Consider the following 13,420-nt stretch of genomic DNA (forward strand, 5'->3'; position numbering starts at 1 on the left):
TGCCTAGTAAAATACAATGGTGTTCAAACCAATAACTGAATCGAGGACACGGTTACTGTTTTTATCAAATGTAAACGATGAACTGTTTGACCATACTGTTGCAAATCAACTTGTAAAATAATAAATGTTGGAAGTCCTTTCATCTACAGGGTGTTACAAAAAGGTACTGCCAAACTTTCAGGAAACATTCCTCACACAAAAAGAAAGAAAAGATGTTATGTGGACGTGTGTCCGGAAACGCTTAATTTCCATGTTAGAGCACATTTTAGTTTCGTCAGTATGTATTGTACTTCCTTGATTCACCGCCAGTTGGCCCAATTGAAGGATGGTAATGTTGACTTCGGTGCTTGTGTTGACATGCGACTCATTGCTCAACAGTACTAGCATCAAGCACATCAGTACGTAGCATCAACAGGTTAGTGTCTTGATTGGGCCCCATGTTCTTCCACCTACGCTCAATGGAGCACGTTATCATGATTTCATATGGGATACTCTACCTGTGCTGCTACAACATGTGCCTTTACAAGTATGACACAACATGTGGTTCATGCAAGATAGAGCTCCTGCACATTTCAGTCTAAGTGTTCGTACGCTTCTCAACAACAGATTCGGTGACCGATGGATTGGTAGAGGCGGATCAATTCCATGGCCTCCACACTCTGCTGACCTCAACCCTCTTGACTTTCATTTATGAGGGCATTTGAAAGCTCTTGTCTACGCAAACCCGGTACCAAATGTAGAGACTCTTCGTGCTCGTACTGTGGACGGCTGTGATACAATACGCCATTCCCCACGGCTGCATCAACGCATCAGGGATTCCATGCGACAGAGGGTGGATGCATGTATCCTCGCTAACGGAGGACATTTTGAACATTTCCTGTAACAAAGTGTTTGAAGTCATGCTGGTACGTTCTGTTGCTGTGTGTTTCAATTCCATGATTAATGTGATTTGAAGAGAAGTAATAAAATGAGCTCTAACATGGAAAGTAAGCATTTCCGGACATATGTCCACATAACATATTTCTTTCTTTGTGTGTGAGGAATGTTTCCTGAAAGTTTGGCCGTACCTTTTTATAACACCCTGTATTACAGATGTCAAACTCGTATGCACTGGAATATCAAAATAGCGTACTTCCTCCTTTTTAGTTCTTATAAATTGCTGTAACTGTTTAGATGATGATGATGAAAATAAAAATATCATCCTAAGCAAAGGCCACTGTGTTATTATCCAATCAATTATCATACAGTTCCATAGCTGTTTCTCATTTTGATGAAATGCATGATTCTATTACAAGCATCATTCAGCAAATGAAACAGATTCAGTATATTTTACTGTACATATGTTTTATTGTTCTTCAGGGACATAATTAAAATAATTTATAACACAGGCACAAGTTTTAAAGAGTGGTACTGTAAATGCAACACTGGCTGATGCTTAAGGTTATTCATTCACATTTGCAGCTGTTCTCAGGACACACACAAGGAGCATTTTCACCCTGTTTGCACTCACACTGGCTGCCCTCTGCAAAATAAACAAAATATTTATGAGTTTTCTTGTTATTACTCCATAGACAGTGTATGTCTAAACACGCAAAAGAAAATTTTGCATCAGAAGTAGTCCAAAAATTAGTATTTTGAAGTATGTGAAGCAGGTTTTATCTGAAGTACTAATATTACATCTTTATCTCATTAACTGTAACCAAGACTTGAAATTCCAAATATAACTGGATAATTAAATAAGAAGAATGAAAAAACATTACTTTGCACTTATTTTTGTGAAAAAAGTTGTGTGTTCAGCCAAGAAAACCTGTTCCAATTTGCATTCTTAGCTTGCCAGTTATGTTTTGGTTACATTTATTGCCACAAAACATCACTTTGACTGTGTGCACCTTCAGTATAGTCAACAATAAAATGTCTATTCACAATTGATTTCTGTGACTGCAAAGTGTATTTTGAAAGTGAATTGTGATGAAGAGCTTGATACTGAATTCAGCACACCAGAAAGTGACAAAGAATGTGAAAATTCATTGTTGGACAATGAAATTGATGAGTGACATCACTGTGTGAAATAGGCAGGCCTACATCTGATGAATTGCTGCCAGCCCCTACCAGAGCCTATTTGCATAGGAGTGCAAAAGCTCTGAACATGTTGTCATGCAACACTTCTGTTTGTTCTGTGACATAACTTGGTGTCATGGTTGTCACATGACTTAAGTGAAAAATCACTACTGCCAGCTGGAAACAGAATTGTCTACTGCCGCATCAAAGCACTGTGAGGAAGCCAAACTACTGAAAGCATTGAACAAAACACACAATACTAATAATCTGAAGTTTTTCACATTTTTTGTAGAGCAAAAATGCCTTACATTTATGATAGTTTTGTATACAATCATGTTAAAATCACCAGCAAAAGCTAAATAAAATGATCTGCCCGCAATGAAGAGACTTAATAATTAACATTTTCCATCATTGATACCATATTTTTAAGAAACTCACACCTTTTTTGCCCAAAAAGGGGGATTATGCATTCCCATTTTCATATGAAAATATTTTTAACTAAATGCTACTGTTCTGTAACAAAAATAATTATTTTTGGATGAAAATTTTAATAATTAAGAAGTTATGAAAAAAGTAACCAATGTAAAAGCTTTCAGAATCAGTTTCTAGTGGTCATAAGTGGTTAAACATATACGTTCATCATAAGTATAAAATGAAGAGTAAAATGCTAGTCTGTTGAAGACAAGTATATTTGTAAACAAAATGCCATGAGATGGAAAAATACACAATCAAATTGCATCTTGGTAGAAGAGGAATGGACATCCAAGGAAAAGTATGACCAGAATCAATCTACATGTAGGAAACAATACTGTTTTAAGCAGATATTGAGAATAAGGGATGTGGAAGGAACAAATTGGGAGCATCTGTTTACATTAAATTCAAAGCAAGTTATTCTACTGAATTGCTTCTATCACTCCCTTTTTATTTATCTGATATTTAGGAAGAGAACATTAAAATGAGACTTTATATTCATGTTGGAATCATGACTGGTAAACCTGTTAGCATGGGTCCACAACACTGCACAAGGGATGGAATGGATAATGTGATGGTGTAGCAAGATGCCTTGATACTTAAGATTGGAGAATATTAAAAGCAGAAGAATGATGGACTGGCATTCGCAACCACGTGACGGTATCAATAAAATGAAACAAACAAGAAACGGTTGTGCAGGACATGTAATGAAGACTGTATAATACAAAATTTCAAATTTTTCTCATTAGATAAGTAGAGGTAATTAGTGGATCAATGGAAATTGCCTGATCATCAGGGAAGCCTCACATAAGATGGAAAGACAACCTTAACAATGGGAAGATGAGATCACTGAAAAGAAAAATGAACAGGTAATAGTAGCCATTAATTGGACAGGAAAGAGCAGTATTCTGGAGTAAGCATATCATCAGCTAGAAAACTATAAGAAAATGAAGAATACTGATAGGGCACGTTGAGGTAAATGCATTAAATGTATATGATGGAGCAGTTGTGTAATTAGACTCTTCACAGTTTTGTTTTATGTATCGTCACACAAATACTACATGTGTTATTGATAAATATCCATGAATATCAGTTGAAAGTAGATGTAATGTGAATGGCAGGACTAACTGCAAATGTGTGAATTAGAAACTGAAAATATGAAAACACCAGAGGGTATGGTGATGGTACAAACAGTCTGTTGAGGAGATGATCAGTAATAAAGCTGTGGCATTCAAACTTATTAGCCAAACATCTCAGTGTCAGTTTGCAGACATTCACATATAAAGCTAAAAATGTAATCTAAGGGCTGAATTTAATGTAAGTGATGGGTACCTGATGATCAAAGTTTGACATATTTTATAGTGTAGTTGAATGCTGCATTATTATTATTATTATTACTTAAAGAGTAACAACAATTACCTCATAACCTAGAATGGATAACAGTAAAAATTACGGAAAAGATAATCTAACTATTAGTGTGAGGATGAAAGGAGATCAGTAAAGCGTGAGTGAATACAATATGTGACATTGCTTGTACATCAAAAAATTTCAAAAAATGTTTTATAACTTGGGGATTTAAAAATGGTATTGTCAAGAGGCAGCCATGAAAGCTGACAATGGTCAAACGAACAGTGTGCTGACCACATGCCCCTCCATATCCACATGCAGTGATGTCTATGGACTGAGGATGACATGGTGATTGGTCAGTACTGTTGAGCCTTCCGAGGCCTGTTTGGATGGAGTTTAGAGTTTAGAATTGTCATGAAGGTTTATCAGAGTTGCTTGAATGGGCAGTGTATGCCCTTATATGATTGTATCATGAACCTCAAATAGCACAAAAAATGGGAGCGTTTCATGATTGTGATTATTCTGTTAGTAGCAATTAATTCTGATATCAATTCAAAGAGTACATATGAAATGTAAGTGTGCTGTACTACCTGTAAGTTTTTTTTAAAACAAGTTGTTTAAACTCTTAAGTCTATTTAATGTTTGTGGTAGTTAACTGGGTACAATACACAAGAATGAACTATGGCCTATAAAGGGAGTAATTTCTGCAGTGAGCTGCTAGAAAGAGGAAAGAAGTGTACATGTCATATGCTGCAACAATCTTCTGCAATCAGGAAAATTCTAGAGATGCGTTATTCACTTCAGAGCAAATATGAAACTGTAGATTTGACCAGGATACTTGGTTATTGCTCAACATCCTCATGAGCTGTTTCTTTAAAAGTCAGATCTTGTGATTAGCACTGAGTTTTCAAATTATACTGAAGAGACATTGTGGAATATTTGCTTAACTGGGCTACTCTAATAAAAGAAACACTAAATAGAACAACAAGTTGGTTATTTGAAGTATGGTACTGTAATAAACTGTTTTAAAAGATAGAATTTAGCAGATCATTAAATAAGAACGTTCTTACAGTTTATTGGCAAACAACTGATTTTCATGCTTCAGCTTCATTAAATTAACTGGTCATCTTTCATGAAATAGTTTGCCAGTTTCCATAGCTGCCCTCTTCAGTTATGCTGAGCAATTGAATTCTGGATATGACTCATCTCAAAGTAACAGCTAGGATAGCTGTCAAAATATTTAATTATAAGTGACAACATTAACAAACTCTGCGGACATCTTTTAAAATAATCTTCAATTAATAATGGCCTGTTCAAAATTATTAACCAAAAATTCAGTCACAGACATAATGTACAACTTTACAAACAAAATCATTCTGGAGTATCATTCTAGTGTCAGTTTTTGAGCCTGTCCTTTGTAGTTCCTATATCACCTATGTTGTTTGCAGTCGAACAACAATACAGAATTGTATGTTTTCACAAAGTTTGTTCCATAGTGTTAATTTCATCCACACCAACTGCTATTTTTGCCTCTTGCTAGCATTTCTCGCATAGTTCAATCATAACTTTGTACATTTGTGATCATAATACATGCAACATACACAACATCCATTGTGAGTTATCAAACAAAGCATCCTGCACTCTTCTGTCATAAATTGTCTTTACACTAAGTTATGATGAATCACTGTCTCCCTTTTTTTCTTGTATTGTTATCGCCCCACATGGAATAAAATTCAGAGAATCTCAAGTATAGACAAATATTGTACATACATTTAAATCTATTTTTTCTTAACTGTGATACTGTTTTCCATTTAATTTATGATAAAGATCTTAGATTCATGACACATTAAAAAGCCTTTCTCTCTTACAATGAATTTTTATCTGTCTCTCATTATTTATTATCCTATTAACGACAGGGTGCTGCCTTAATTCAATATGCCTTAAAAATGGGAGGAAAAAGATCATAAATTACTAGGGAACTGAAGTTATTTTGTAAAACAAGGATCTTAAATTAGGTTCGTGCAGATACTACCAAGATCTGTGGATATTGTTATCATCTATTAAAGCCCACTCTCTTCATGAGCTGCACCATCAAGCCAGTTTCTTCTAACTCACAAGAAAGTAACAGCTTCTGTAATGTACAGTGTAAAGCAGCTCATGCAGTTGGATTCTTATCTGCTGTAACATTCTTACTTACAGAAATGTTCTGATGATATAAAAGGAAATTGTACTGTCTGTAATTTTCTCAGATAATGTTTGGACTGTTTTAAGAAAAGGGGAAGATTGTAATAAGATCTTTGACTTGGCAATTAATGTGGCTACAGAAAAGTACTGGTACTAAACACAGTTTTTGTCTATAAATTATTATGATTTAAATCAACAGAAAATTATGATTTCTCTCAACTAAAGGTCCAAGCAATGATAAAAGTGTGATAGTGCTCTAAGTAAGTTGAGCCACACATTTGTAATTGCCGGTAAATAAACTTGGGAAAAGATGATGATCAGTATGTTTTTATCACTTAAAATGCAATTAAACTTGACTATCTCTTGACAGATCTTGGACATGATTAAACATGTGTCACATATAAAGAAGTTCAGTGTAAAGTTGTAGCTATTAATAAACCTAGGCTGACAAAATATTTACTTGTATCATCCTTCCCTGACTGGCAACATTTACAGCTCTCCGGACACTTGCACTCCTTTCCACATTTTTCTTCCTCCTTGCAGGTATCTGCAACAGACAGATATTTTATTTTCATAAACACCTGTACATGAAAAAGAATATGAGTACATTTTCAAATAACTGAAAACATTTCCAGTAAGTGGTTCCTTCATGTTTATCTCCACATCTCAACATACATGTATGTCCTGCTACAGACTGCCGTGAAATATGATCCATTAAGTTGGAGAAAACTTTCAGAATGCTGTTGTTATAGCAGCTCTGCTGGAAATTTAATATTATGTCTGCAGTCCTGACAGAAAACAGCAGTGTGAATTATTTATTTATTAATTATTGTACAAAAATACAATGTAAAGGACAAACCAAGGTAAGTTTGAGGTGTAGCAACTAATATAAATATAAAATATGGAATAAAAACATGCTCACTGTATTTTGGTTATATTTTTTTGTGTCTTGTGTCAAGTGATAGAGTAGCCATAATGAAAGTAGTGTGTTCACAAGAACTAAACCATTCTGCTCCTAAAGATCATTTAATATTCACTGTCAGTGGCTAAGGTGGTTAGATAACTGTTTTATGTATGTTGTTATTTTTAAACTCAAGGAGGTGTACCAACCAACCTGACACAGCAATTAATGCACTGAATGCTTTTTCAGAAGGAGCATGTTCAAATACCAATCTGGCTATTCAGATTAGAGTTTTAAAAAATAACCTGATGCAAAGGCCACGAGGTGGTTCCTTTGAAAATAACACACATGGATTCCTTCTTATCCTTGTTCTATCTGTGCTATTTACATTAAACTCTGATCTTCCCACCTTCCTTCCTTCCTTCAGAGAGACATATTGTGATGCTGTTTAGGAGTAGACATTCCAACTATTTCATTAATCTCCCATACTCTCCTGTCCATACACTGAGCTATATGTCAAATTTACCCTTACTTGTTTAATTCAGGAACTTATATAATGAATAGGTTATTTCAAGAGAAAATTATTTCAAGAGAAAATATTTGAGTACTATGTCATTTCAGATGAAAACATTTAAGTAAACATTCAACAAATTTCCACTAAGAATATGTGCATAAAAGAGGTATTTAAAAAAGTTTCAATTACATTTTCAAAGCCTGCACTACTGTACAATAATCATTTAGACACAGTTTGCACTCTAAGGATATTCTGGCTTTATCTGGTTTAAAAGGTGTCACAGGAATGATCACAGTGGCATCCAAAATTATGCTGAGTGAACACAATGGCCCAGCTGGAAAAATACAATGCTGGCTATTTTGAAAATGGTTCAAATGGCTCTGAGCACTATGGGACTCAACTGCTGAGGTCATTAGTCCCCTAGAACTTAGAACTAGTTAAACCTAACTAACCTAAGGACATCACAAACATCCATGCCCGAGGCACGATTCGTACCTGCGACCGTGGCGGTCCTGCGGTTCCAGACTGCAGCGCCTTTAACCGCACGGCCACTTCGGCCGGCGGCTATTTTGAGAGCATTTCACTGAGCAAAGTCTCACAAGGTAGTGAGTGATGCTCTATGTATGACACTAACTACAGATTTCCCTGCCAACATTCTCAGCTGTCTTTAACTGATGGAGCATTTTAGCACTGATGGAGCACTACACACGCTGGCAGATGATGTTCACTGGGCATTTGCCATACCCACAACCTATCAATGGATAACTATATTGTGTACCATGATTTGTCACTTCACACAACGTTTTTCTACTGTTCAATTGTGCAATGTTTACACTCCTTACACCAAGCAAGGCATCGTTTGACATTCACCGGCTTGATGTGCGGGCTATGAGCAGCCACTTGACCATGAAATTCAAGTTTTCTCACCTCCCACCTAACTGTCATAGTACTTGCAGTGGCTCCTGATGCAGTTTCGAACTCCTGTGTGATGGTCTGGATAGATGTCTGCCTGTTATACATTACGACCCTCTTCAACTGTCGGCGGTCTCTGTCAGTCAACAGACGAGGTCGGCCTGTACGCTTTTGTGCTGTAAGTGTCCCTTAACATTTCCACTTCACTGTCACATCGGAAACAGTGTACTTAGAGATGTTTAGGGGTGTCGAAATCTTGTGTACAGATGTATGAACAAGTTACACCCAAGCACCTGACCTCGTTCGAAGTCCGTGAGTTCCATGGAGCACCCCATTCTGCTCTCTCACGATGTCTAATGACTAGTGAGGTCACTGATATGGAGTACCTGGCAGCACAATGCACCTAATATGAAAAACGGTTGCTTTTGGGGGTGTTCAGATACTTTTGATTACATAGTGTATATTAGATTGGCATGCCTTTGTGCTTTGTAAATGTGTGAGTAGAAGTACGACAAGGGGCTCAAGTGTAGTGTGTGCTCTTTAGCTGACACGGTGGATTGCTGTTCACGCTAAGTGGTTCAGTTCAGTTAGTCTCTGGTATGTCTGGAATTAACTCTTATTTTGTGCTTGAATTAATTCAGTATAAATGTCTGCAAGCTATAAAACAAATTTTTCTCTCATTCAGCAATTCTGAGTGCATGTTATTTATTGTGCTTGATGTAATGATAAATTGTGACTCCAAGAAGAAACATGGACTCTAAAAAGTAAGAAATTCAAAGTGAGCCAATAATGCCTACAGCAACAGATAACGTTACATCAAAAAATCAGTTCAGAAAGCACCATCTACATCCATATCTATACTCTGCGAACCAATACGAGATGCATAGCAGAGGGTATGTCACATTGTACCTGTTATTAGGGTTTCTTCCTGTTCCATTCACGTATGGAGTGCGGTAAGAATGATTGTGCCTCTGTGTGTGCAGTAATTATTCTAATTTCATCCCCACAATCTCTAAGTGAGTGATAGTAGGGGATTGTAGTAAATTCCTAGAGTCGTCATTTAAAGCCGGTTAAGAGACTTTCTCAGGATAATTTAGGTCTTTCTTCAAGAGTCTTCCAGTTCAACTCCTTCAGTACGTCTGTGACTCTCGCATGGATTAAACAAACCTGTGACCATTCATGCTGTCCTTCTCTGTATGCATTCAATATCCCCTGTTAGTAGTAACTGGTATTGGTCCCACACACTTGAGCAATATTCTAGAACTGGTTGGACAAGTGATTTGTAAGCAATCTCCTTTGTAGACTGATTGCACTTCCCCAGTAATCTACCAATAACCCAAAGTCTACTATCTGCTTTATCCATGACTGAACCTAGGTGATCATTCCGTTTCATAATCCTACAAACTGTTAAAACCAGTTATTTGTATGAGTTGGCCAATTCCAACAGTGCCTTTTTGATATTATAGTCACAGGATACGACGTTTTCCTGATTTCTGAAGTCCAAAATTTTACATTTCTGGAAATTTGGAGCAAGCTGCCAATCTCTGCACCACTTTTAAGTCTTACCAACATCTGACTGAATATTTATGAAGCTTCTTTCAGATAGTACTTCATTGCAGATAACTGCATTATCTGCAAAGAGCCTGATGTTTCTATTAATATTTTCTTCAAGGTCACTAATACACAATATGAGCAGCAGAGTCCCAACAGACTTCACTGGGGCACACCCAAAGTTACTTCTTCATCTGACGATGACTCTAAAAATGGCTCTGGGCACTATGGGACTTAACTGCTGAGATCATCAGTCCCCTAGAACTTAGAACTACTTAAACCTAACTAACCTAAGGACATAACACACATCCATGCCCGAGGCAGGATTCGAACCTGCGACCGGTAGCGCGGTTCCAGACAGTAGCGCCTAGAACCGCTCGGCCACCTCGGCCGGCGACGATGACTCTCCATACAAGATAACAAGGTGCGTGCACCCTACCAAAAAGTCCTCAATCCAGTCACAAATTTCAGTTGATACGCCATATGATCGTAGTTTTTGAAAGTAAGCACAGGTGTGGTACTGAGTTAAATGCTTTTCAGAAATCAACAAATACAGGAACTATCTGTTTGCCTAGATCCAAAGCTTTCAGTATGTCATGTGAGAAAAGTGCGAGTTTGGTTTCACATGATCGATGTTTTCGAAATCCATGGTGGTTGACGTTGAGGAGGTCATTCCGCTTAAGATACCTCATTATGAGGCTAAGCAGTCAAAATATTGACTTTAAATGTTCGAAAACAAATATTTCTGCAAAGATAGGGATTTTCTTTACCAGTGACAAACAATCCGCTAATCCCTTGCAGTGTCCTAACTATGCCACGAAATAAAGTGGAAGATTTGTCGTATTCACACAGCAACTAGAATTACGATTTCCTGTGCTTTAACTTTCTTTTGCTGCATATGGCGTTACAAGTGATGAAATTATTTTATATTGACAATTAATGCCTTAGACTCTCATAGATTGGTTTTAGTGTTATGCGTTTTTTTAAGAACCCGCCAGTGTAACACAAGTACCAGAATCTCAAAACCACTTTATTAAAAGTGATTGCAGATCATAGGAATAACACATTCAGCAAGTGATAAACAATGACCAATGGGTGATAAAGCACTATCCAATGGTTCCTGCCAGTATGTGCTATTGTTGACAAGTCGCTAATGACAGACAAACATTACATCATAAACTGAAGAGCCAAAGAAATTGGAACACCTACTTAATATCGTGTAGGACCCGCAAGCACGCAGAAGTAATGCAACACGACATGGACTCGACTAATGTCTGAAGTAGTGCTGGAGGAAATTGCCACCTTTAATCCCGCAGGATTGTCCATGCATCCGTAAGAGTATGAGGGGGTTGAGATCTCTTCTGAACAGCAAGTTGCAAGGCCTTCTAGATATGCTCAATAATGCTCACGTGTGGGGATTTTGATGCCCAGTGGAAGTTTTTAAACTCAGAAGAGTGTCCCTGAAGTAATTTTGGACGTGTGGAGTGTCGCATTGTCCTGTTGGAATTGGTCAAGTTCGTCGGAATGCATAATGGACATGAATGGATGCTGGTGATCAGACAGGATGCTTACGTACGTGTCACGTCTCAGAGTCGTATCTAGACATATCAGGGGTCCCATATCACTCCAACTGCACACGTCCCACATCATTACAGAGCCTCCAACAGCTTGAACAGTCACATGCTGACATGCAGGGTCCATGGATTCATGAGATAGTCTGTTGTCTCCATACCCGTACATGTCCATCCGCTTGATACAGTTTGAAACGAGACTTGTCCGACTAAGCAACATGTTTCCAGTCAGAAACAGTGAAATATCGGTGTTGACGGGTTCAGGCGAGACGTAAAGCTTTGTGTCGTGCATTCATCAAGGGCACACGAGTTGGCCTTCAGCTCCGAAAGCCCATATCGATGATGTTTCGTAGAATGTTTCGCACGCTGACACTTGTTCACGGCCCAGCACTGAAATATGCAGCAGTTCCCAGAAGGTTTGCACTTCTGTCACGTTGAACAATTCTCTTCAGTCGTCGTTGGTCCTGTTCTTGCAAGATCTTTTCCTGGGAGCAGCGATGGCGGAGATTTGATGTTTTACCGGATCTCGGTACAGTCGTGAAATGGTCGTACGGGAAAATCCCCACTTGATCGCTACCTCGGAGATGCTGTGCTCCATCGCTCGTGCGCCGACGGTAACACCGCGCTCAAAATCACTTAAATCTTGATAATCTGCCATTGTAATACCAGAAACGATCTAACAAATGCGCCAGACACATGTTGTCTTATATAGGTGTTGCCGACCGCAGCGCCGTATTCTGCCTGTTTACATAGCTCTGTATTTGAATACGCATGCCTATACCAGTTTGTTTGGCGCTTCAGCGTATGAGTCTCAACCAGCTGCCGCTACCTGTCAAAACATCAGCTACAACAAAGGCAAAAAAGACGTTAATTCAGTGCTAGAAACTGCACACAAGATGCACTGCATGCTTCAGCACGAAAAAGTACAGTATGCACAGTGACATAATCCTAAGATGACATTGCCACGGTGGCAGCTTCTGCCTTCAAATGAGAACATCATTTGATGGTTTCTGAGCAACTCCCGACTTTCAACAGAGTTTGGATGCACTCAAACAACGGCTTACTGAGAAGGAAGGCAAGAGACAATCCTGTATAAACAAAAAGATGCTGTTGATTTGCAATTACACCGCTCTGGTTCCTGCAACGATAAAAAAGAGTAAGTGAAGCCACTCCCTCGTGTACTTGTATCACGGCCGCCTCGGAATGTGTGCTATGAAGTGTATCACACCATGAATTTGCCCAAATGTAAACGGAATGGCAAGCCACACGGAAGCTTACAAGCGTCTACTGGGTAACGCACAGAACGTAGTGATGGGGCAACCGACTGCTCAGTCGGCAATTCTTCGTTCAGTCGGTTTTTTTAGTAGAATGAAACAACTGAATGAAATTAGTCTCCGAGGCCAAGTCAATATATGAATGTTTTCACTCAGTCACCAGATTCCAATAGTTTCACTTAATGTGAGAAAACTGACTGATAAGTCTCTAGCAGTTACTGCAGGTATACAAATGTTTTCTCTTAGTCTCCAGATTTGAATGATTTCAGCATCAACAATTTTTAGAGACAAATAACGTATCTTATTTCAAGGAAAGGTGAATAAATAGTATATTTCTAAAAATGTATTATCTATGTACTTAAATACGATTTTTTTGTACTTCTGGTATTAAATATGAGTTTTTGGTTGGTTTTAAAAGATTAATAACTGGCGCTGCATTGCAAATTTATGTTTAAATAAATGAACAATTACTTTTTTATTTTAATTTATTGAAGCTCTGTCCCTCTCTTCTTGCTGGTTTGCACCCATCACCGAAAATTCTGTTTCAGTAAATGCTGAGGTGATAAGAACAGAAAGCATATAAGATACAATTTTTTTCACTGTCTGATGACTTAATAACTTGTTTCTAAGCATGTAC

General features: G+C 37.8%; 1 protein-coding gene across 2 annotated transcripts in view; it reads right to left on the bottom strand.

Annotated features, from left to right (window-relative positions):
* Positions 1 to 1,322: 1,322 nt before the first annotated feature.
* The window catches only part of LOC126412497 (transcription factor Adf-1-like), an 88,242-nt gene continuing 76,144 nt past the window's right edge, over positions 1,323 to 13,420 (bottom strand). For both annotated transcript variants that reach the window (XR_007575299.1, XM_050082118.1), the window contains exons 2-3: positions 6,521 to 6,607; positions 1,323 to 1,522 (exon numbers count right to left, since the gene is read on the bottom strand). Coding sequence is in view for 1 of the 2 variants with exons in the window: in XM_050082118.1 (XP_049938075.1) it covers positions 1,446 to 1,522; positions 6,521 to 6,607 (164 nt within the window). In the remaining variant the exon portion in view is untranslated. The remainder of the gene's footprint in view (positions 1,523 to 6,520; positions 6,608 to 13,420) is intronic.

This window comes from Schistocerca serialis, chromosome 7 (assembly GCF_023864345.2).
Source record: "Schistocerca serialis cubense isolate TAMUIC-IGC-003099 chromosome 7, iqSchSeri2.2, whole genome shotgun sequence".
Taxonomy (NCBI): Eukaryota; Metazoa; Arthropoda; class Insecta; order Orthoptera; family Acrididae; genus Schistocerca; species Schistocerca serialis.